This window comes from the organism of the source record quoted next, unplaced genomic scaffold (genome assembly GCF_019419815.1).
Source record: "Pyrus x bretschneideri cultivar Hongxiangsu unplaced genomic scaffold, Pyrus_bretschneideri_v1 Contig81, whole genome shotgun sequence".
Classification (NCBI taxonomy): Eukaryota; Viridiplantae; Streptophyta; class Magnoliopsida; order Rosales; family Rosaceae; genus Pyrus; species Pyrus x bretschneideri.
Genome location: NW_025999822.1, coordinates 1,462,736 through 1,489,057, shown reverse-complemented (window position 1 = coordinate 1,489,057; position 26,322 = coordinate 1,462,736). Strand labels below are relative to the sequence as shown.

Here is a 26,322-nt window from a genome sequence, read left to right as displayed (position 1 = left end):
TCTTCGCCTTCGTGCAATCCCCACTGGTGGTCAATCAAGTCATTCTGGCGGGTTATGTGCCAGTATGGCTCTTGCAATGAAGTGTATCGCTGAACGATCAATTCATTATAACGTCCATCCCGTTCCAACGGCTCATGTTGCACGGGATCTTCGATCCGATCATGAGCATAGTAGATTTGTGTTCTTGAGTTGTTCATCGAATCCGGCTCGTATTCATCGACGACATCATAATCATACTCGTCTTCAACAATCATGTTGTGGAGAATAATACATGTCATCATAATAGATCGAAGAGTCTCGACATCAAACATTCTAGCTTCAGCCCTGACAATTGCCCAACGAGCTTGTAGGATACCAAAACAACGCTCGACATCCTTCCTACACCTTTCTTGACACTTTGCGAAGTGTTTCTCTTTTTCACTCTGCGGATGTGGCACTGTTTTGATAAATGTTGACCACCTTGGGTAAATACCATCTGCAAGGTAGTATGGTCCCTCGTTTTTATTACCATTAACCTGATATGTGCATCTCGGCCCATTTCCTTGCAGCAGTTCGTCAAACATTGGAGATTGGGCAAGGACATTTAGGTCATTCTGAGCTCCTGGAACACCAAAAAAAGCATGCCAAATCCATGTATCAAAAGAAGCCACCGCTTCCAAAATGATGTTTTTGGCTTATTTTCTGTCGCCATAAGCTCCTTGCCACGCACTTGGACAGTTTTTTCATGTCCAGTGCATGCAGTCGATGCTTCGAATCATGCCAAGGAAGCCTCGCATCTCACCCTTCCTCAGAAGCCTTCGCATGTCCCTTGACGTGGGTTTCCGAAGGTACTCATTGGTGTAGAGGGCTTCAATTGCAGAGCAAAACCGCATCAGGGACTTCAGAACTGTTGTTTTTCCCATCCTTGCGATCTTATCCACTTGATCTGCAGAAACTCCATATGCAAGCATTCGCAAGGCAGTCGTAATTTTTTGCTCAGGAATAAGACCTAGAACATGAAAATCATCCTCTTTTTGCACAAAATATGGATCATGGTTGCAAACAGCACTCATGATTTTATCGAACAAACTTTGTTGCATTCTAAAACGACGTCTAAAAACATGATCAGGGAAAACCCTGTTGGGAATAAAATAATCTTCTAAGAGATCTTTACCTCGTCTTTCCCTTCTTCTATCGATGTTTGCCGCACGTCTGGGTTTGGCTATCTGACCCACATCTTCCATGATACGGCGGGAATGTAAGGCCCTCCGCCTTCTATGGTAATCATCCTCATCCTCCTCCATTGCGAAGGCTTCATCTTCACCTCCACCTTCGTCAAGATTGACCAATTCTTCTTGTTGTGCCAACAACCTTTTCTGCTGCTCTTGCAACTGTTTATACACTCTCCTTGAAAAAGACATTGTAAGAACTCAAGATTTGAAAACGATAAAGAAGAATTCTGAGCTAAAAAAAAAGGATTGAGTTTAGTGTGAGGATAAATGTAGGGATGTAGGGTTTATATGGACAAAAAAAGAGAAGATGAGGTTCTGGACAATGTCACGTGGCACTACGTGATTGGTTGAAAATCTTATCGAAATCTTGGCTAAATTATTGTAAACAGGAAGTGACACGTGGCGTGTCGGGATTGGTTGAAAATCTTATCAGAAATCTATCTACAAAATAGTACGTTCGGATACTGACACGTGGCGTGACAAGATTGGTTTTATCGAAATCTTGCCTAAATTATTGTAAACAGGAAGTGACACGTGGGTTGTCGGGATTGATTGAAAATCTTAGCGGAAATCTATTCACAAAATAGTACGTTCGGATAATGACACGTGGCATGACGAGATTGGTTAAAAATCCTATCCGAAATTAAAACTATTTTTTTAATTTATTATTTTATAAAAAAAATTATTTAATATTTTAAATGGACTGGGTGCCAACGCTTTTTTTTTGGGGTGGAGATGCTTTGGCCTATTACTATTCATTAGGGTCTATTACTGTTCACTGAAGTGGATAAATGGGCTGGGTGCTGGCGCAAAAGTCTTTAAGAGTGGAGTTGCTCTAACTGATCTGTGAGACTGACAGAGGAAGAGGGCGGTGGCACATAGAGAAAATATAGAGAGATGTGTTTGTAGGATTGTGTAGAGGAATGTGTGTTATTTCTCTTATGCAGTGTTTTTATTTATAGTAAGCGAGATTATATTCACACACCTCAAATTACTTCTCCCACACCCTTTTAATTTTTTAATATTTTTCTATCAAGTGTTAGTGGTGTGTAGAAAATACTAAAAAATTAAAAGGTGTGGGAGAAGTAATTTGGGATGTGTGAATATAAAACCCTTCTTCCCCAAGGAATATGAGTCCATATATGAAAGAATAACTAGAATCAAATTTAATCTAGGATTTACACAATCATACTTAAACTAGAAGTTTACAACACTTCCACTTGAGTGTGTAAATACTCAAGTAGATTTGGCATCATGTAGAGGTTGAGGAAGTCAACTCATTGGCACTGATTATGGGAACATGCTATTCTCAATATGGTAGGAACTTGCATAAGGAAGCAAGTCTCACAAAAAAACCCTATGGCTATGGTAAAAACCCGAGTTGGGACAAAACCCATAATCTAAGGAAAAATGCGTGAGAAATGCAAAATCAAATGAAACGTCTACGGGACGTCATTAAGGATATGATCAACCCAAGGTGGGTGCCTCGCTCAAACCTAGTTAGGTAGTAAAAACTCAGTGGGAAAAATGCTCTTAATCGTTGGGAAAAAAAGTACATTAAAATCAAGTAAGTATACTTCAGGATACTCCCCCTGAGTTTGACACAATTCCAAATAGAACTAGCAATGTTACAACTCAGAAAGTTTACGCATACCTATGCTTATGAAACGTCGCCTTAGGTAGTGATTTGCTGAAGAGGTCAGCCACATTGTCTTGTGAATGGATTTGCGTGACTTCAATCTTCTAATGCTCTTGTTATGGATGTGAGAAGAAGAACTTTGGCGCAATGTACTTGGTGTTGTCTCATTTGATGTAACCCTTCTTGAGCTGTTCGATGCATGCTACGTTGTCTTCATAGATCATCGTCGGGACATCAACAACAGGGTAAAGATCACAGGAGCTTCAAATATGGCTCATAACTGCTCTCAGCCAAAAGCATTCCCGAGTTGCTTCATGTAAGGCAAGAATTTTAGCATGGTTATACGAAGTGGCAACTAAGGTCTATTTAGTTGACCTCTAAGAGATTGTGGTGCCTCCAACGGTAAAGACATAACCCGTTTGAGAGCGCGCCTTGTGCGGATCAAATAAGTATCCTGTGTTGGCATAACCAACAAGGCGAGAATCGACTCGAGAAAAGGGAGGTGCAGCATCATTTGAGGATTTGTAGGGATAGAACATGCCCAAATCCATAATACCCTTAAGTTAGCGAAAAATGTCTTTAACACCAATCCAGTGTCTGCATGTTGGTGTTGTTGACCCTAAAAATTACAAAGTCTACGTGGCGCACAGACCGAGTAACTAATGAGCTAACTACGTCTTTCGGTTGATGCGGGGCGTGCCAACTCGTCGACCGAGCTTAGCCGAGGAGTAAAATTTGTTGATGTTGTGTTAAACGTACTACTGACTTCTTAATCTTGCAACTGCGACCGAGGAAAAAACATATCTCGGCCTTCAGGTTCTCGAGCCTGAAGACAAGGCTGCTAGTTCTGCGAAGTTCACGAATCATCGACACCGGGTTCAGTCATGGTGATTATATTCGTAAGAGTATAAGTAAGTTGAACCGGCTCCAAATTATACGGACACAGGTACTCAAAAGAGATGCATGTCTTGATGCTAAATGTGGTTTTGTGAGATCCCACATCGCTCAGGGAGTGAGCCTTATATGTATATTCCCATATTTACCTTGCATGAGGCATTTTGGGAGCTCACTAGCTTCGGATTCCATCGGAACTCCGAAGTTAAGCAAGTTCGTGCAAGAGTATTCCCATGATGGGTAACCCCCTGGGAAGTTGCTCACGAGTTCCCAGAAACAAAATAGTGAGGGCATGGTCGGGGCCCAAAGCTGACAATATCGTGCTATGGCGGAGTCGGGCACGGGATGTGGTGGGGGCTCGGGCTGGGATGTGAAAATTTGGTATCAGAGCCTAACCCTGGTCGTGGTGTGCCGACACGGACGTCGAGCCCCTAAGGAGGTGGATTGTAAAATCCCACATCGCCCAGGGGAGTGAGCCTTATATGTATATTCCTATCTCTACCTTGCACGAAGCCTTTTGAGAGCTCACTGGTTTCGGATTCCGTCAGAACTCCGAAGTTAAGCGAGTTCATACGAGAGCATTCCCATGATGGGTGGCCCCCTCGGAAGTTACTCATGAGGGCGTGGTTGGGGCCAAAAGCTGATAATATCATGCTATGGCGGAGTCGAGCCCGGGATGTGGCAGGTTCAGCCGTCAGAATGCCGAACTTTGAAACTCACTTATGAGTATCCAATCATAAAATCACTTGGTGCTTAATGTGCCGAATGTAGTAACTTGTAACACCTTACTTCGCCAAGAAGGCTAATAAGATGACATCTGCCAATAAGGATCGGAAACCCTTCTCGACCGAGACTTGGATAGGTAACCAATCAACCCCGACGCAATGTTGTTTATCCAAACTGAAGGTGCTCCGGGAACGACTGATTCTACGGCAACAATGTTTTTTTATCCAAACTGAAGATGTTCACCGGTTGCCTTCACAGTGATGTTTATCCAAACAGAAGGTGTGTTGGCGAAAAAAGAAAATAAAAAATCTCAAGATGTTTGAGAGGTTTACGTAGGGCAATTGTGTGTTGAATTTGGAGAGGGCTTCTTCCGTTGCCCCAAGTCTTGTATTCATAGGCAAATGGATGTTTGATGACCTCATTGCAATTAGTACAAAAGCTGCCAATAATATTCCTAAGAATATCCTTTACTAACCCCACGGATTACCATCACGCCATTTGGCTTAGTTTGTGGCCATGTGCATGCAATCCAATCTTTATTTTCAATTCTTCCATGTGATCCCATTTGACAAGATTCTTGGCAGGATGCCAAGGATATTCGGTCCCACCATCACTTCATAATCTTTATTCATGCATGCAAGCTAACCTTCTACCACATCACATCACCATTTCCTTATCTTATTTGTAGGCTAAAGCCTATCATGACCCACATCCCAACCATGCCACGTGATAAGAGTGCCAACTCGAACTGTGTTGTTTACTACCAGATCACATATATAGTTTGCATGGAACTTTATGCGTATGACAACTCTGTACACTTTAAGGATATTTTCAAGATAATTACTATGATAAAAATCATAATATTATCCTTGAATAATAACAAAATTATCTTCACTTTTTCATTCGACGACTGAGAGCTATGCTCAATCAACGACCTTGATTGCGCGGGCCGATGGTGTAAATTTGAGTCCAAACATTGCCCCTCAGTTTCCTTGAGCTTCAGCTCATAAGTCGAATGGTCAAGGAAATTACCTGTCAACGCACATCAAAATTTTCCTCAACTTCGGCTAGATGGCTTTGAAACTCGCAACTCCGCTGAATGACCAAGAAAAACATATAGCCGAGAACTACTGAGAAACCACCGAGATATTAAAACAAATTCCCCATTTTCAAGCAGGCTTTCAGGGGCACGAACTCCAAAACTGGCCTCAATTTTTTTTTTTTTTTTAGTTCAGCCAAGCCCCCATTGTGGGGATCCCATTCGAATTGCAAAAATACAACCAAACCACTAGCATCTTCCTTTTACTGTAGAAACCATGCAATGGAAAAAAACCCCATGATTTCATTTCCAAGCACCAACTCATGCTCGCCGAGCTCGGCAAACATTGGCATACATATGTATATATATATATATCCCAAAAATTGGTGAAACCATACCAGATGGGTTATGTCTTCCATTATTCGAGAGGATGTTGCGTGTATACACTGAATGGCCACAAAAAATGGCCTATTTGTTAGCAACAACTCGGACAACTTCTACTAAGATTTTATTGACAAAGGCATGGTATTTTCTTGGTCGAGACGTACACACCAAAAATATTGTTGAGCTCAACAAACACCCATCAAATCAAACATCAAGTTTATCATCAGAGAAGAGGCTGCTTCGAGCAGCAGCAGCAGCTGCACTTAACCTTTAAAGTCGAGCCCAAGCAACTTATCATCTCCATCTTCGACGACCCAAGTGTCAACAAACAAGAAAGAAGCATGATGGCGCTGCTAATTTTATATACATATATATATATATATATATATATATATGTTTGGGCCCAAAATAATATTTTGGACCAAGCTTAGGTTCGCCCCAAAGCTTTTCCAAATATATTATGGCTGCCTGGTAGCCCCGAAACTGTTCAGTAAAAGTGGTCAAGTCCTATTGCAAGAAAGAGTAGTTTGGATGAGCGGATAGGCCGAAGAAGTCTTAATACAATAAGGGGTTCTAGTGCAATATGGATTTTCGACTGGCAATGAATATGGCCTGAAAAGAGGGTGAGTTCAAAGTCCTAGTAAGAGTAGGGTTGATCGAGACAAAGTTGGATCAAAATAAGGAGTCCTAATCCGAATATGGTTTCAACTCGATCTTGAGAAGGATTTGTTGATATAAATAGAGATAAGAGTGCATCATTCAAGCCTATCGAATTCAACACACAATTGCCCTATGCAAACCTCTCAAACATCTTAAGATTTTTTTATTTTCTTTTTCCACTGACACATCTTCAATTTGGATAAACAGCACTGTTGCCGTAGAATCAGTCGACCGAGGAACACCTTCAGTTTGGATAAACAGCACTACGTCGAGGTCGACTGGTTACCTATCCAAGTCTCGGTCAAGAAGGGTTTTCAAATCCTTGTTGGCAGAGGTCATCTTATTAGCCTTCTCGGCGAAGTAAGGTGTTACAAGTTACGACATTCAGCGCATTGAGCGCCGAGTGATTTTATGATTGGATACTCACAAGTGAGTTTCAAAGTTCGACATTCTGACGGTCGAACCACATTTACCTTCAAGACATACATCACCTTTGAGTACTTGTGTCCATATAGTTGGTGTCGATTTGACGTGCTATACTCTCACGAATATAATCACTGTTACCGAATCTGGTGTCGACAATTTGCGAACTTCGTAGAATTAGCAGCCTTGTCTTCAGGCTTTAGAATCCAAAGGCCAAGACTTGTTCCTTCCTCGGCTGCAATCGTAAGATCAAGAAGTCAGCAACGCGCTCAACGCAACATCAACAAATTGTACTCCTCAGCCAGACTCAGCCGATGAGTTGGCACGCCCCGCATCAACTGAATGACGTAGTTAGTTCATTAGTTACTAGGCCTGCACGCCACGTAGGCTTTGTAATTTTTAGGGTCAACATTTTGGCACGCCCAGTAGGACCCAGTGCTAAACCTTCGGAGTTCATGACCATTGAGACACGGTCCTGTAAAAAAGAAAACAGTCATGGGAAAGTCAACAACCGACCGGCCGGTATAGGGCCCTGGACAAGATTTGTCACAAGTACAAAATCCCCTCATTATTGTGCCACCCGAGGCTACAAGTGCAACACACTGAGAGAAGGAAGTTTGTCTCGGCGAACATCCTTGCCACCCAGAAAATCCTAGCAAAACTGCAGGCATTTTCATTGAAGGAATAATGGAAGATTGTGACGAAGATGGTGGGGAAGGTTCTGATCCCCCAACTAGGTTGTTTTTTCGAAGACGACTTGATGAATAATCTCAGCAGGTCGAACAATCGATTGGCTAGAAAATGAATAATTTGCTCGAAGCAATACAAAGTAATAGCGATACGCAGACCAGATTGCTTGAACTATTGGTCAATAAAGCCTTCAAAGATGGCCATGTCGACCAACCTCGACAACTTCCATGTAAGAATATTCCACTACAAGCCAAGATAAGATCCGCTCAGCTCCAACCAATTGATCTGGAAAAAAGAGGAGAGTTAAGCAGTAGATCAGATGGACTCGACTAGTGAGAGGAGACAACACCCATTAATATGATCAAGGTCCAAAGGATGATAGACTCGGCCTTAAAAAAATGGCCGAAGCTCCCAAAGTTCATCCATCCGTACTCGGCTTATGTGGAGAGGTTCGAATATCCTAAAGGCTTCAAGATCCCGGACTTCAATCTTTTCGATAGAAAATCGTCTTTATCCTCGTTGGAACATGTAGCTCGGTTCACTGCGCAATGTGGAGACGTTAATAGCGACTTCCATAAACTACGGCTATTCAACTTCTCACTAACAGGATCAGCATTTGCTTAGTACATCAACCTTCCACCTAACTTCATCCAGAGTTAGGAGGAACTGGTCGAAAAATTCCATGAACAATTCTATCGACCGGAGATGGAAATGTCAATCTCATCATTAGCTAGGATGGCTCAAGCCTCAGACGAGTCGCCAATGGAATACTTGACAAGGTTCAAATCGGCCAGGAATTGTTGTTGAGTACCTCTCCCTAAAGTTAAATTTGTCAGAATCGTTCTAAACGACCTACATGTGGAATACAAAAAGAAATTCCTAGGGGCGAATATCCGAGATATGTATGAACTAGTTCAGCACTGTTGAGCAGTATGATTATTTGCTTCGAGGGGAAAAGGTCTCAAAGTCCCCATCCCGGGGAACAATATACAAGAGTCCTACAGTTAGTTACGCGTTGGCCGAAAGTGAGGATCCCCAATACGCCAATGTACATGAGGCTGAAATAGTTATAGACAAACCATATGTTTGCATTAGCTTAAATCAATTCCAATGATGCCAAAACCCGCTCAGCCTCTAAAGAGACGATTAAAACATCAAAAGTCTATACTTTCGATATCACCAAGGCTGATGCAATTTTCGATCAGTTGTTGTTAGCAAAGATCATAAAACTTCGGCCAGGACACAACATCTCTATGGCCGAAGAGTTGAGAGGCAAAACATATTGCAAGTATCATAATTCAAGCAAGCATACCACTAATAATTGCGTCGTGTTCCATGACGTGATTCAAAGTTGGATTGATAAAGGTAAGTTAAAGTTTCCGGAGAAACAGATGGCGGTTGACGTCAATCCCTTTCCATCAATGACAATTGGCATGGTGGACGCTTATCTACCTAAAAACAAAGGGAAAGGGAAGGCCGAGTTCGTCCCGTTACAACATATCTGTAAGCAAAACTCTTAGCCGAGGCTCAAGATTGATTTATTTTCAAATGAACCGCCCACGAAGTCTTCGGGACTGGCCATAGTTAAACCTATGTTAGGTTCTAGTTCCGAAGAAACCGATGAACCAATGGTTTTGTGTGGCCACTATAAAACACAAGTTACCCTAACTGAACCTAAAAAGAGAACACCTCAGGCTTCAACTTCATGTTAACCATCCGCGGCCGCAGCAAAACCTCTGAAGGAACTCAATGCAGGGCAACGCCAACAAGTGTTCGAGAGACTCAGCCCATATGTACGAACAAAAGATCCAACCCCAGTCAGATGACGTCTTGACTTTAACATGCCATTCTATAATGAGGATTATTACTCGCGTAACTCCAGCAGTTTGAGTTCATCGGTGGGTCAAAATACCTTCAAGCCACCTAAGCCATGCGACAAACGTTGGTACAGCTACAATTCTCTAACTGGTATGTATAAGGTGTTATCCAAGTCTCAAAAACATCGTCGCCAGCGAATAGACTGCATGGCCCGATGACAGAAAGCACAAGCTAATTCGATTACCCGGTGGTAGCCAAAAGAAGCAGCAAGAAGCGGCGACGACCGACCTACCCCGACCATTATGGCCAAATTACTTCAAGAGAAAAAGCAGTTGGTCGTAACTTTGAAACCAACATTGAAGAGTCTGAAAAACGCATCAAACTCTTCTTCAGCCTGGAGAGATGAAAGCTCCTCTCGAGCATTTTAAACAAGAAGCCGAAAGCAAGCTTCCCTCATTAACATCGCAAGAACCGTTAATAAAAGTACGACAAAATCTACATCCTCCATTTCTCGGTGAATCCTTGGAGTACATACGAGAATTTCATAAGAAACATTCTGCCAATGACTTGTACGGATTACCCAAGGCATGTCACGAAGCCCTTGACCTAGCACTAACCTGTCCAGATGTTGAACAGATTATCCAGAAAACCATTGATCCAGCAATAAAAGCTAGGTTACAGCATATACGTGAAGCTCGAGTCCTCAGCTTTGAGGTCGACCCATACATAGATATAGAAATTGCCGAGCTACTGGTTTTCCTCGAAAACCTTCAACACTTGCGATATCATCTCGAAGTCTTCTCGGCCATGTCTCTCTTCGGCTTTATTACCAATGAGGAGGAATGTGTGTTGCGTTTAAATGCATACCTGGACACAAGGAACGCCCAAATCGCCTATGAAGAATGCGCCCGTAAAGCATTACAAGAACAAAATCACTCTTCAGCAATAAACAAGTTTGAAGACGACGACCATAATGAGATAGGTTCAGTCAACGCGCACAAGAGCTAGTACATAACGGGGCAAAAGATGATCCAGTTGAGGATACTCCAAATACTAATATCACACTCGCTAACCTGGAAGACGACAACCAAGACCTGATGGGTCATTCGATCCTCGAGCACATGGAAATCAGCATGGTCCATGTCCTACCGGCTGAATTTCAACCAACCCCCCACCAGTCAAACTTCTTGGATAGGGATGTGGTTGCCGAAGAAGCTACACAAGTTGATTTCATCGTTACCGATGAGGATGGGGAAATCAGTAAAGAAGACAAACTTAAAGCAGCCTTGGCCGAATTGTTTCCTCGCTCTTCTTCTGTTAATCTCCAACATCTAAAGTCGTTATACGTTACGGCTCATATTGAAGAATACCCCATTTCCAAGGTGTTTGTCGATTGTGGAGCCACAGTCAACATCATGCCGATTTCCATCATGAAGGCATTACGCCGCTCCAATGACGAGCTCATACCGTTAGGAACAACAATGAGTAGCTTCATCGGCGACAAGTCCCAAACCAAATAAGTGCTCCCGTTAGAAGTAAGTGTTGCAGGTCGCAACCACATGACTGCATTCTTTATAATGGACTCAAATATCGAATATAATGCATTGCTTAGCCGCGAATAGATCCATCAAACGAGCTGCATTCCTTCATCGCTATACCAGGTCCTCATCTTTTAGGACGGTAAAACAGTGGTAGTCCATCCAGCCAATAATCAGCCGTTCGAGACAAACATGATTCAGGCCCGTTATTATGATGATCACGTCGGCTACATTACCCTACAGGGTTTTAATGAGGACGAACAGCCGACTCAGATCTCAGTCCCGAAAGCCATCGAGGTAGGCGCCGAGACTGTACATCAGGATCCAGCGAGACTCGACTTGGCAGACCTAATCACCAACACCGATGACTGAAGCCGCCAAACAAGAAAGGGAACGTCTGCTAGCTCATTGGTATGTTATTTCTAAGCAACCACACTTGGGCATAAACTTTATCAAATTTTTTGCCGAGGGAGGTAACGGCCCAGTTTTATCGTTAAACAAAGTTCAGGCTGCACTAGCCGAACTCGAAAATAGTGGGCCCCAAGTCAAAGACCCATTAGAAGAGATAAATGTTGGCACAGTCGATGAGCCTCGACCGCTGTTCATCAGTGTGTTGTTGCCTCACCCCATGAAAGTTAAACTTAGTAAATTACTCAACAAGTTTAAAGATTGTTTCGCATGGAATTATCATGAGATGCCAAACCTTGATCAAAACCTCGTCGAACATGAGTTACGCATCAAAGATGGTTGTAAGCCTTTCTGACAACCCCTCCGTCGATTCTCGACCGAAGTAGAGCTAGGCATAAAAGATGAATTAGTTAGACTTTTAAAAGCCGGGTTTATTCGGACCACTCGATACGTCGATTGGTTGGCCAATATCGTCCTGGTGCTAAAGAAAAATGGAGCCCTACGCATCGGCATCGATTTTTGTAATTTGAATCTAGCAACTCCCAAGGATGAATACCCGATGTCGATCTCGAATTTTTTAATTGATGCCGCAGACAATCATGAAATATTGTCCTTCATGGACGGCCATGTCGGCTACAACCAGATCTTTATCATTGAAGCTAACATTCACAAAATCGCCTTCTATTGCCCGAGGGCACTCGGCACATACGAATGGGTCGTCACGCCATTCGGCCTTAGGAACGTCGGTGCCACATACCAATAAGCTATGAATACCATATTTCATGATTTGATCAGTACTGGTCATAGAAGTATACATAGACGATGTCGTAGTGAAATGTCGCCAAACACATTTAGATGATCTTCGGCAAGCATTCCTTCGTATACGCTAGCATAATCTCAAAATGAACCCGGCCAAGTGCGACGTCGGTGTCTCGGCTGGTAACTTCTTGGGTTTTCTTATGCACCATCGAGGCATTGAAGTAGACAAAAATAAAGCTCGTGCAATCATCAACGCCTCAGCTCCGACGACCAAGAAGCAACTCCAGTCATACTCGGGAAGATAAATTTTCTCCGCCGATTTATAGCTAATTCGGCAGGGAAACTAAAAGCATTTTCTACGCTTTTGAAACTTAAGGACTCAGACAGGTTTGAGTGGCGAGAAGAACATCAGGCAGCTTTCACTTAAATCAAGGTTTCCTTTACAATGCCACCAGTCCTAGTATCGCCTCGACGTGGTAGACCTCTCAAACTGTACATTTCGGCGGCCAACGAGTCCATCGATTACCTCCTCGCGCAAGATAACGATGTTGGATGTGAACAATCCTTCAAACATAAAACCATGCATGTTACATGCATCTTATCTCGATCCCCAATTCTTAAACATACATATATACACATAAATCCTTTTGAATTCGATTGATGGATCGCAGCGGAGTTAGAAGTTCTTTTCCTTAACCAAGTCTAACGATGCAAGTGCCTGCAAAAGTCAATATTCCAAACCATAAGTTTCAGAAGCAAACCAACCCAAAATTATTAACCAACTTTCACTATAAAACAAGCAATACATATATGTATGTATGTATGTATGTATGTATGTATGTATGTATGTATGTATGTATGTATGTATGTATTCTGGCATATATAGAATTGTAAAGAAAAACAAGTTAATTGTGATATAAAATGGCCTCAGGCACAGAGAGTTGTAAATGGAACTTGAGGCCATCATAGTGGTAGAGTATTGGCCTAAATGCATCATCTTCTAGTGGCTTGCACATTTCCTTCATTCCAGTTCTAAACTGAAATTAATCAAATCCAATTCATTCTCAATTTCAAATGACCAAATCAAAACCTTAAATAAATAGTATGTCAATTGAACTACTAATTGACACCTACTAGCACTGGACCTGTGCTAGAAATTTTGTTTCTCCTTTGCACTTCTTGTCTTGCCATGCCGTTGGGTCAATGTTTGATCCTCCAAAGCTTACAGCCTTTTTCACAAAAGGTCACACAAAGGTAGTCAATCCAATTTCTCAAATTAAGGATATATATATATATATATATATATATATATATGCAGTTGATTATTTGATTATATAGATATAGTATTATACTATAAAACCTCCCGCATGTTGTTGTGGGTTTTGAAACCATAATGTAGGACAAGCATAAATTATTTCGACAAAAATATTAATAGATGTATGGTGGAGATTGGTTTATGATTGAATGGTGGAGATTGGTCTAGTAAGAGTTTGTTAGAAGATTAGAGTTAGTTACTTTGTAGGCTAGTATAAATTGTAAATTCTCTCTCATTTTCTGTAATTTGTTCAACTATCAAATACAAGCTTTGATTTGCTTCGAAACCTTCTTCTTCTTCTTCTCTGTAATTTTGATAGTTTCATGCCTCTTTCAATGTAGTTAACATGGTAGGTTCGAGCCCGTGCAAGCCAACGAGCTTGTCACCAAGAAGGAAACAAGTTAGGACTCTTAACATAGAGCCGGCCACTGAGTTCTATTGAAAACAAGTTTGGACTCCATTGGAGCCGACCTCTAAGTTTCAATTACCGATGTGTGGATCTCCACGTGTGAACCACTAAATGGGGTTACATGTGAGGGGAGTCCCACATCAGTGGGTGCAAAAGAAACAAAAGGGGTTTAAATAGGATTACCCCACTCTAACTAATACCACCGAGGCCTTTTGTGATAAAACCCCACACCTGACGGATTGGGCAGGTGATAAAGTTGGGGACAGTATTGGTGTCGTTAGAGTGGGGCGGGGCTAACGATCCAAAAATCCAACACGGTATCAGAGCAAAAGAGTCATATATTGGAGTCTGAACCAAGTGCAGGGTAGACCACTTCGGAGATTGCAAAGAGAAGTAGATGTCTCAAATTGTAGTGCTCAACAGTTTATCTCATTCTCACTTTGCTGCAATCTCAAATTGTGATACCCCAGTTGAGATTGAGGGGGAGTATTAATAGATGTATGGTGGAGATTGGTTTATGATTGAATGGTAGAGATTGGTCTAGTAAGAGTTTGTTAGAAGGTTAGCGTTAGTTACTTTGTAGGCTAGTATAAATTGCAAATTCTCTCTCATTTTATGTAATTTGTTCAACTATCAAATACAAGCTTTGATTTCCTTCTAAACCTTCATCTTCTTCTTCTTCTCTGTAATTTTGATAGTTTCATGCCTCTTCCAATGTAGTTTACAAAAAAGACACAAATTGTTGATGATGGCATGTTTTAACGAATCATATTCAAACGGTGCCTTAGAATAAGATTTGAAAGTGCATTGAAGACGTCATAGAGTATGGAACCATCACAAAAATTGCACCATTCTAAAACTTGAAGACAATCCATAGGAAAGTAGAACCACAAAAATAAACACAACATTGTAGAATCTGAATTCAAATGTAAAACCAGAACCATAAATAGACATTGCATTGTAAAGTCTGACTCCAAATGTAAATGCATAACCAAAAACGGTGATTGCAAGGCAGAGTCTAAATCCAAATGTAGAAGATAAACTAGAAATGAACACTACAATGTAGTGTCTAAATCCAAATGTAAAAACAAAATAAAAAACAGAACCAGGAGACAAACGTACTACAACGTAATATCTGAATTCACAAAGTCATACGAGGTGTGAAGTGTAGGAGATGTGTAAGTGATGCATGAGATTGACCTGATTCGAAATCAAAGGATTTGCACGCTAGCAACTGTAGTGGCATGAATTAGTAAATTTTTTTGTTATAGTGTACCTTAAAATCTCATTGAAATTTGATTAATATATTGTCAATATCATAACATTATATTAATTTTATAAAAAAAAATTACTCTAGAAAATAGCCTAGGCAACAAGAGCAAAGAGTAGATGATGATCAAAGACAAAGTAGATGAAATGGATGAAACTTGGAGAAACGGAGCCATATGCATTGAGCAAATTATTCATGTCATGCATGTGGCATACTATAATTAACTAGCTAAGCCTAAGCCTACACTCGTGGTTGGTCTCATGCATGGCTTGATAACATTGTACGTCAAAGAAAATGAAATCCTCAGATTAAACAGCTTAAGATGATAAGTAGAGAGTAGACCCGCACAGAAAGGATAATAAATAAATCAAATCACAATAAAACAGAAAGGAAGAGTGCAGTTCAATCAAGTGACTTGTTAATCTGAAGCCCTTGAAGTTGAAGGTCATCCTCCTACATACATCATACATGTGCGATCGATCTCTAGCCTCGAGCTATGGCGACTGCGTCTCCAATTGTTTGATATTAAGATTTAAGACCAAACCCAATACCATTAAACCTAATATGAATATTGCCAATAATGCATATAAAACTGCAGCCGTCCAATCAAATGCGAAAATCCCAAGAAGGCTTAGTAGCTGGTTTTCCAAGCATTGCTTTGGAAACAATCAAGTATCCCATAGTTATATTTTGCTTCTTATTTTCTTGGGATCGTTTATTGCTTTAAATATATAGTGCCTTTAAACTAACTAGAAAACTAGTTAACAAGAGCTACTCCAAAGTCACAATGGAGCGCGTGGATTGTACATGATCATTAAGGATCAAAGTTCAAATTTGATGGGGCTCGTTGGCTTAAGCCCTAATTTGGTACTGAGATGATTCTGAAAAAAGTGACTATCAAAAAAAGTTGGGAGCTTTTTTATGTTTGGTAAACATCCAACTTCAGCTTTTTTTCACAGTTTTGGGTGAAAAAAAGCCAAAAACACAAAGCTGCAAAACCCAGCTTTGAAAAACCAGTTTTTTTCCCATCTATTTTACATAAAAGTTTATCAAACACTATAATATTGCTCTTTTTTTTTTTTTTTTCAAAAGCACTTTTACAAAAAAATTTATCAAACACTCTGCTGCTTTATTTCACAGCTGCTTATTCTCGCAGCACAGCAAAATCAGTTTTTTTTCAAAGCACAGTAATACCAAACCAGCCCTAAGTCTTGATTTAATTACTTAACACTTTTTGTATGTGCTTACTTGAAAATGGAGGAAATCATATGAATCGACAGGAGTAGGTATGTGGAACAGAAATGAGTATGGGTGGAACGACATCCCCTTACAGGATGGAAAATCCTTGTATGGACACTACATTGCATCCTCTCTAATAAAAGTTAGACCTACTTATATTGGTGAGTCGTAAATCTATTAGAGAAAGAGTACGTACAATATAGGTCTTCCTAACATATCATATGTTTGATTGATAAGTGAAGCAGGTGATTATGAATGATGAATGTTGATGGAAAGTTTGGTACAGATAATCAAGGCTTGATAAAGACTTGGTGGAGTACTCTATTGAGAGACAGACCTTCTTTATGTTCCTAAACACCAATAGCAACACCAATGAAACAAACAGGTTGCCAATTGTAGTTGTATTGCCTCTAATGATAGAAGGAGACATGCTAATTATGTCTCTATAAACAAGATAGAGACAGTTTCACATATGTAGCTATGTCATGAGTTGAATGGATTAACTGATAGATCAAATCAAGGACAGTTAACTAATATATACCACATATGAACCTATATACGTACATCGAACCGAAGCTAAGAGTTTTATTTCTGAAAATAATGTTCCTTTAAACTTCAATTGGTAACCAGATCTCTACATACCACATGAAGTTGTGACCCAAAATGCCGCACATTGTAACAAGAGGCCGAAGAGTAAGGTTATCTTGGATGGTTCGAACTAAGAATTACTTAGTCTCTTATCCATCACGCAACTCGCGTTCAGCATTGGGCTTAACCCCAGTAGCTTGAAAGGTAATCTTTTTGTTTTTAAGTATTATGAAACCAAAAAAGAAAAATTAGTATCCGGTCCCTAATTACTAATGTTTATTGACTGAGACCTTATTAGTTGACAAATTTTGATTGAAATCCCTAGCATTAATGTGATAATGAATTTACATGTTAATTACATAATTTTTTTTAATAAAAATTAGTAATTGATTTAGGGTTTTAATACTCACACCTCTATTAAACTCCTAATTAATTTTCGATTCAAACATTTCCAAAAAAATAATAATAATAAATTAGAATAAGTTTGTACCCATTAGTTTTTTTTTTATAAAAAGATTCTCAATTTTTTAATCTTAAATGTACCCATTCATATAATTTTCAATTTTTTTTAATCTTGAATGTACCATTCTTAAATATACCAATTTGTTATATGTAAAATGTACCCTTTTTTAATATAAAATTTACCTAACTTTTTAATATAAAATCCATTCAAATTTTTTTAATCTATTTTTAAAATTATATGGGTACATTCTTTTTCGTTGATTTGAGAATGTATCCATGTCAAGTTTAATTGAAGAAATTTACTAATATTATTAAGCCTAATATCTTTTTTTTTCTTGTGGTTTTTGAAGAATGTAACCATGTTTTGATACAATAATTTTTTTTTTTTGTTAATTTGATGAATGTACCTATATATATGTGTGTGTGTGTGTGTGTGTGTGTGTGTGTGTGTGTACACACAATATAATAGAGAGTATAATTTATATTTTAATATTTTTAATCCCACAAATTATGCGTTTTATTTAAAATCTCATTAATATAAACAAGTACACATTTCAATTTTTAATTTTTAATTTAAAAACTATAGTAACTTATATTATTACATTAATGTCAGGGACTTCGATCAAAATCTAAAAATAGACAAAGTTTCAATAAAAAAATATTGATAGTTAGAGACCATATCCAAAGTGTTCCAACAAAAAAATAATACAAAGTAAAATCTCCAAAGGTGCATGGCGCTGTTATTGATGAGTAGATTGGACGAAAGTGTAGCCACCCTCCAAGTTAAGCAGGTGAAGAAGATAGCACAAAGTGTAAATTATAGCGAAAAAGCCATCCTAGTCGTCTCGTTCCGTAGACTTGAGCTTTACGATACCTTTAACCATCTCCGTTGGCGTCGTCACCGGCCGTCAACCATTTCCTATAAATCATAGCCCCCGTTGACAATTAGAATGATATTTAAGCCCCATGACAACATCCCCACATAAAATTTGATTCATTGCTCAAACTCAAAACACAGAGAGAGAGAGAGAGAGAGAGAGAGAGAGAGAGAGAGAGAGAGAGAGAGTGAGAGGAGAGAGAGAGAGAGAGAGAAGGGTTAAACCTCTATAGCACGAGCTAGCTAACGTAATTGTTTAGTGCAAATATCTATTTTACATTGAGATTGAATCGTATATACATATTTGAGATTGGTATAAGTGAAGATTGATGGCTAATTCATCGAGTGGTGGTGTGCCTCCGGGATTCCGATTCCACCCCACGGACGAAGAGTTGCTTCACTACTATTTGAAGAAGAAGGTGTCCTTTCAGAAGTTTGACATGGAGGTCATTAGAGAGGTGGACTTGAATAAGATGGAACCTTGGGACTTGCAAGGTATGAAAACTTGTTTATGTTTTTGCAATTATATTAATTTTACTTTGAGCTCAATTACGATCTAGTTAATTTGCTCAAGAGCTTCGTTTCTAATAATAAGCTGGTCGGAAACACCTAATAAGCTTCGCTTCTAGTTAATTGAGATTAATATATTCAACTTTGAACTTTGTTAATGTTTTTCTTCAAGATTGTCTTTACTCGATCTTAATTGGTTTCGGTCAAGATTTTTTTAACATAATTGTAGCTGGAGTAGAAAAAAATTTGATACAAAGAGGAGGAAAAAAATAACGTTTAAAAGATTTGAACAAGTTTCTCAATTTATGCAATTCCATTAAAAGTAAAAGGGTATGCTAGAGAGATCAAATTCTTAAACCAAATTTTGTAAATCGAATGATGTGGTTGTTAATAATTGGATTATTATTAAGTGTTGACTAGCGTGTTTATTTTTTATTGGTAACACATTATTTAATTTGCAAATTTATTTTAAAAAAAGTAATGTTAGGGAGGCTAAATTATATCAATATTGGTTGAGTCTTGACTAATAGGCTTTGACAATTAGATTCAAAGAACACCTTGGTTTGGTTGAACAATTTATGTATGAATATAAACCAAGGAATATTAACAAATGCATCATATAACTTAACACTCACAAGCGGGAATTTACACGCTAGAAAAGCTGATGGAATTAGTAAACAAAAATATTATTTTTACCATTTATTTATACCATTATTTATTTGTACTATCTCTATTCCATATATGTTGATGAGTCTCATATCTAATAGTGAGATAATACACATGATGGTATAAATAAATCGTAAGTATACCATTTCTTGTAAAGAAATAATTAGCTGGTCTTTCTTGAAGGTGTTTCTGATGCATTTTTAACTTATTGACACACACAATAAAAACCCTAAATCCTATATAATCTGTAATTTTTTTTTTTTTTTTTTGGTGCAAGTACACAGAGAGATGTAGGATTGGGTCGACTCCACAAAATGAGTGGTACTTTTTCAGCCACAAAGACAGGAAGTACCCAACAGGGTCGAGGACAAATAGGGCTACAAAGGCTGGGTTTTGGAAGGCAACAGGGCGGGACAAATGCATCAGAAACACCTTCAAGCAGATTGGCATGAGAAAAACCCTTGTTTTCTACAGAGGCAGAGCTCCCCACGGCCAAAAGACTGACTGGATTATGCACGAGTACCGCCTGGAAGATAGTGATGATCCTCATGGAAACCTATCTAGTGTATGCACTACTATCTCCATCTCTATTTCATTTTCATCAGTCTATATGTTATCTCGATCGTCACTTTATGTTATATTATATATAATAAGGAAATTAATTAGATAGGGTTTAGGATTTTTGTTACCTAATATATCTTTCTTTAATTCGGAGATTTTAATTGGTAACGATAAATATTGCAAACACATGCAGGAAGATGGGTGGGTGATCTGCAGGGTTTTCAAGAAGAAAAATTTATTCAAGGTTGCAAATGAAGGAGGAAGCTCTAGCATGAACTCTTCAGACCATCAGCAGCTCAAAAATACATCAACCAACAGCCAATTGCAAGCTCGCTCCTTCATGCATAGCCACGGAGACAACCAGTACTTACTACGCCAACAACTCCATGCAGCAACCCAAGCATTCGAGCTAAACAACAACCCAAGCCTTCACTACGCCCACCTGCAGCCACCCCCTCACTACTCTCCTTTCCAATCCCAAGCCCTTATCCCGACCTTCGCCCACAAGCCCCTTTCCGCCTGCGACGACTACTCATCCCAGCTCCCCTCCGACGATTCACCTAGCCACGGCATGGTCAAGCAGCTCATGACAAACCCTAGAGACTGTGAAAGTGGCAGTGAGGGCCTCCGGTACCAAGCGTGTGAGCCAGTGTTAGAGGTTGGCACGTGCGAACCAAACCATCAACTGAATACGGTTGCAGGAGGAGCTGGAGCAGCTGGCGGAAGAGATAATAATCATGATCACCAGGGGATGAGTGAATGGGCTATGCTCGACCGCCTGGTTACTTCTCATGACCTTGGAAATGATCAAGATTCGTCGTCCAAAGGAGCAGCCAGGTATGAGGATGCAAATGCACCCTCTTCTGTCAACCAAATTAACCCCCAGCACCTCTCGTTGCGTGGAGAGATGGATTTTTGGGGCTATGCAAAATAATATGGATTAGAGCTAATTAGCAAACCAAAATGGCTCTAACCATGCATATTTTATATATCAAGGGAAATATACCAAATTCGACACCCATAGAAGGAATTTATAGTTGTTCCTTTTAGAGAGAAATTAAAATATTGGACGTTTTTCTGGTTCCTAATGAATTTATTGTGAATTTTCAATTAATTATTTTAATACAAAAGCACTTGATTGAAATGGTTGCCTGCATAGGCCCCTGCTGTTTGGTAGGAGTATTAAGTGAATGGCTAAGATGTTGCCAAATGTCAATAGATTAGTCTTGCAGTTATAAGGTTGGTAGAAGATAGCTTAGTTAGTAAGTTACCTTAGATAGTATAAGTACCCTTGTAATGAAACAGTTATAGATGATGAAAAACATTTCAATACAATTGAGATATATCTTTCTCTCTAAGTCTTCTCTCTCATCTCTCTCTCTTTCTCTCAATCTTCTTCTTCTTCTCTAATATATGCGTAGCTTGGTTTATATGGTATCTTTGCCGGAATAAGCATAAAGCTTTACGGTTCATCGATCTGGGAATTCTGTATCTGCTTCCGCTTCTGCTCACACATGTATGCGATTCTTTCCTCTGTATCTTGCTTCTTGATTTGGGGTTTTTTCTGCTCAAATTAGGGTTCTTGAATTCGTGTTTGGTTTTACGCACACCAAGTGTTCGACCTTTGTTCTCGGTCAATTTCAGTGAAGCAAATTTACAACAATGGTTGCCGTCTCTCAGTTGCAAATCTTGCAATCGCCTATTACATCTCTTATCTCCTCTGTCTCTACGTCTGTAATCATGAAGTTGGATGATACCAATTACTTGACCTAGCATTTTCAGATGCTGCTTTTGTTGGAAAGTTATGGAATTATGGGGTTTGTTGATGGGTCTACTCCTTGTCCTCCTCGATTTTCCGATGTGATATCTAGGGATTATGAAGTTGTTTCTGATAGTACTACTGCTCGAGTTGAATCTGATGCCTTCAAGATTTGGAAAAATGCATGACAAAGCTTTGATGCAACTCATTTTTGCAACCTTTTCGCCTCCTACAATTTCTTGTGCAATTGGGAACACCAATCCTTTGGATTTGTGGACCCGTCTGAAGGAACAATTTTCCATAGTTACTCGAACTAGTATTTTCCAAATGAAATCTAAGCTGCAAACTATCAAGAAAGGTAATGATTACATCACTTTGTATCTTCAAAAGATTAAGGAAGCTAGAGATTATTTGTCAGCTGCTAGTGTTTATTTTGAGGATGATCATATTGTAATTCTTACATTGAATGGTTAACCTTCTGAGTTCAATACCATTCGGTCAGTCATTAGGGGTCGAGATACTGTTATTTCATTGAAAGATCTTCGTTCCCAGTTACTTGCTGAATAAGTAATGCTTGAAACTATGAATGTTGCCCCTCTGTTTACTGCTTTGGTTGCTTAACAGTCTGTTTTTCCTTCAAAGAACTCTGGTGGTTTTCCATCTCAGAATACTAACTCCAATTATTAGTATAACAGTCATCGAGGTTTCAATAACAAGAATAAAGGCAGGGATAGGTTTAATTCTAATAACAGGTTTGGAAATAAAAAGCCATTCTTTCCCAATTCTGGACTTGGAATTTTGGGAAACTCTCCACAACAGTTTGGTTCTTCTCCGTTGATGACTTGTCAAATATGTGGCAAGCATAATCATCTTGCAGACACTTGTAGATTTAGAAATGCTCATGTCTCTCAAGGCTGCCAAATCTGTCGAAAAAATTATCACTTTGCTAATATTTGTCATTTTCGAAATGCTGGGGGTTAATTCAGGGTGTCAAATATGTGGGAACTTTAATCATAGTGCTGTTTTTTTCTTCTAGAAGAATTCTAGTGTTTCAATGAATGCCATGTATACTCACACCAACTCTGGACCTTAGTCTCATTCTCCACAGCCATCTGCTTCATCTCAGCAAGTATGGCTCACCGACTCGGGAGCAACAAATCACATGACAACTGAGTTGCAGAATTTGTCTCTTGTAACACCTTACCCATCAAATGAGACTATGCAAGCTGCTAATGGTGAAGGTTTAGGCATATCTCATATTAGCTCCACAGTTCTTCAAACTCCATTACATTCTCTGAAATTAAATTCCGTTTTATGTGTACCCAAATTAACACAGAATCTGCTGTCAGTTCATCGAATCTTCTTGGATACTAATTGTTGGTTAATATTTGATGCATTTTGTTTCTGGATTCAGGATTAAACCATAGGGAGGATAATCTACAAAGGACTGTGCAATAATGGGTTGTATCATATTATCTCACCAACATCCAATGCTTCTTCAAAACGTGCCTATGATGCTGCTTACCTTGGACAGCAACTCAATTCAAGATTATGGCTTAACAGACTAGGTCATCCCTCGAATCCTATAGTATCTCAAATTTTAAGAAAGTCCAAAGTGTGTTGTAGTACTGATTCACTGTCTATGTTGTGTTCTACCTGTTTAGAAGGAAAGTTTACAAAACTTCATTTTCCTGTGTCTTAGTTTAAGTTTGTAAAACTTTTTGAGATAGTTCATAGTGATGTGTGGGGCCCAGCTCCTTGTTTTTCCATTGAAGGGTTCAAATATTATGTAACCTTCATTGATGAGTGTACACGATATACTTGGATTTTTCCAATAAGCAATGAAAGTGATGTTTACCCTACTTTTGTCTCCTTTTATCAATACATTACAAATCAATTTGATGTCTCTGTGAAAATATTACAAATAGATAGGGGAGGGAGTATATAGGGAAATCCTTTCAAGCTTTTCTTTTGAATAAAGGGATTCTTCATCATATGTCTTGTCCTTATACCCCTGAGCAAAACGGCTTAGCCGAGCCAAAACATAGCCACATCATTGAGACCTCTATCACACTGTTATAAACAGCTTCCTTACCACCTTTATTTTGGTCATATGCAGCTCAAACCTCTGTTTATCTTATCAATAGGATGCCATCTTCTACATTGAATAACACATCTCCATTTGAGCTACTCTTTCATGTAATTCTAGAAATTCAACATCTTAGAATTTTTGGTTGCTCTTGTTACCCGCAACTTAAACCTTATAACAGTACCAAACTCCAACCTAGAACTACAAAGTGTATTTTCTTGGGGTATGCTTCTAAGTTTAAAGGGTACATATGTTTTGAGGTTACTAAGAAAAGGGTTTATATATCAAGGCATGTGATCCTTGATGAATTTGACTTTCCTTATTCCAACCTAGTGTCTTCTGTTTAACCAGTCACTTTTCCAGTAATTACCTCAATAGTTTATCATCCTGTTTTGGTGCCAAACAATGATAATGTGATGGTTATGCCTTCTGCTTCTTCTCTTAGTCTTGTTCAGTCTAGTTCCTCACAGTTTGATTCAAATAGTTCAACGGACTGTTGAAATGTGCCCTAAAACCAATCATATGATGATACTTTACGGACATTTCACATGTTAAACTAATCTAGTTTAATATAAAGGCAAAGATTATTGTTTTAAGCCGTCTCATATAAATGTTATATACTTAAACAATAAGTCCAAGGAATATGTAATTGGAAGAATGTGATCTAAATAAGTTAGATTCATGAGACCATTCTCTTTTGTGTACATATCCTAAACGTTCCTGATCATAGGATTGCCAATTGGGCATTAACAGTTTGTTAAGATCAGTACGTGTTATGTCTTCTCTTAGGGAGAGTGATTGGTCTCAAGTCATTGGTATTATTGACACCAAGACAAGCATGTAGGTGCTTAATAGAGAATAAGTCCACTGAACATGATTAACAAGGAGTTCTCATATTCATGTCACATGAGAACTCATGGTTGGGATAATGCAAAGTAGTCATTTGACTTGAGGCATCATAGTTGTCTTGTGGTTAGGTCCTTGATCTTTGACTATGTCAAAGTCACTCCGTCAGAGGATGTCCACGACATAGTTGGGGTTAAGCCACTTAACCATGGAGGCAAGTGAATGCGCAACAAGGGATCTTTAACATTCAAACCGTTTGAGGGAGAATACTCTATGATATGATTGAGAATCTATGGCCAGAGTATGAATGAGATTTAGGAAGTTGTTCCAAATCACATTCAAGGTAATCATATAAGTAAGAGAATCACATTGGATAGTAGACATGAATAAACTATCAAACCAAACAATGTGGTCAAGAGTATTGTATTAGAGAAATATCGTATTGCATTATAATCCTAAAATGAATAGGTTCTCCACCTCTTCTGATTAGCTTGGGTAGCCATAACATACTACTAGGTGTTACTCATGGTTTGTAGAAGCCCTAAAGGTGTATAATCACTAAAGGGAGAATTGAAAGTAATTTTCAATTCACAATCAATTTGAAGAGTTCTAATCGCTCACTGCCTCACTAAAAGGAACTTAATGGATCGTACACCAAGTAAGGTAAAGATTGAAGAAACAACAGAGATGAGTAAGGATAATTAAATGATTTAATTATTTATGGCTAGGATTAATTAATATGTTAATTAATCAAACGAATATGTTCGTTATAGACCTTGGGTTAGTTTTGGGCCACAAGGCCCAATGGGATTTGAATGTCAAGCCCATTAACTCAAGTTGTATGACAACCTGAAACACAAAAGGTCTCAAAGCCCAAAAAACCCAATATGGCCGGCCATAAGAGTGAGGGATAGTAAACTTGGCTTAATTGCAAGTTTGCCACTTGATTGTGAGGTGGTATAAAGGCAAATTTATAGCCATTTCATCCTTAAGGTTTTCTTTAGGAGAAAAAGATGAGAACACGAGCTGTCATTTTCTCTCTAGGAGGCCGGCCACCTTGGAGAAATTACTAGCATCTATTTCATCCAAGATCACTCATCTCTTCATCAATGCTCTCCTTGGTGTGAAGACTTAAAGGTTCTCCATTTAGGGAACTTGGAGAATCCATTCTACCATCCTCCTTCAAGAAATCCATGGAGATAAGAAGAAAGGAATGAAGACCCTCTCTCTTGGGTGATTAGCTTTGCTTATGCAAAGAGGAATCAACAAAGGTATAAGATTTCTGAACTCATTTTGTTTTGAGTTGAGTCTTGGTTCACCAAAACTACTAGGTTTTGAATTTCATGGGTTAAGTTTTGTTTTTTAGTGCATACAAGCATGATTCCACCTTTTAATTGTTAATAACATGCATAGATATTGCTCAAATGAACTTATTTTCACAAATATTTCCTTCATGGACACTAGGAGTCACCCTATACCTACAAACAACCTGTCAAATGAATCTAGTATGTCTATGCCATCTGCCACATCAGTTAGCAATTA

The 26,322-nt window shown here is 39.1% G+C and overlaps 1 protein-coding gene across 1 annotated transcript; it reads left to right on the top strand.

Moving 5' to 3' along the window:
• Nucleotides 1-18,678: 18,678 nt before the first annotated feature.
• LOC103956584 (protein BEARSKIN2) lies at nt 18,679-21,020 on the top strand. The gene is made up of 3 exons (XM_009368607.3): nt 18,679-18,844; nt 19,810-20,090; nt 20,280-21,020. The coding sequence occupies exons 1-3, from the start codon at nt 18,679-18,681 to the stop codon at nt 21,018-21,020; spliced, it is 1,188 nt and encodes a 395-aa protein (XP_009366882.1).
• The last annotated feature ends 5,302 nt before the right edge of the window (nt 21,021-26,322 follow it).

Coding starts and splice junctions, on each gene's coding strand:
- LOC103956584 (XM_009368607.3), top strand. CDS start 18,679: ATGGCTAATTCATCGAGTGGTGGTGTGCCTCCGGGATTCCGATTCCAC. Junction 18,845..19,809: donor GGAACCTTGGGACTTGCAAG/GTATGAAAACTT, acceptor GCAAGTACACAG/AGAGATGTAGGATTGGGTCG. Junction 20,091..20,279: donor CTCATGGAAACCTATCTAGT/GTATGCACTACT, acceptor AAACACATGCAG/GAAGATGGGTGGGTGATCTG.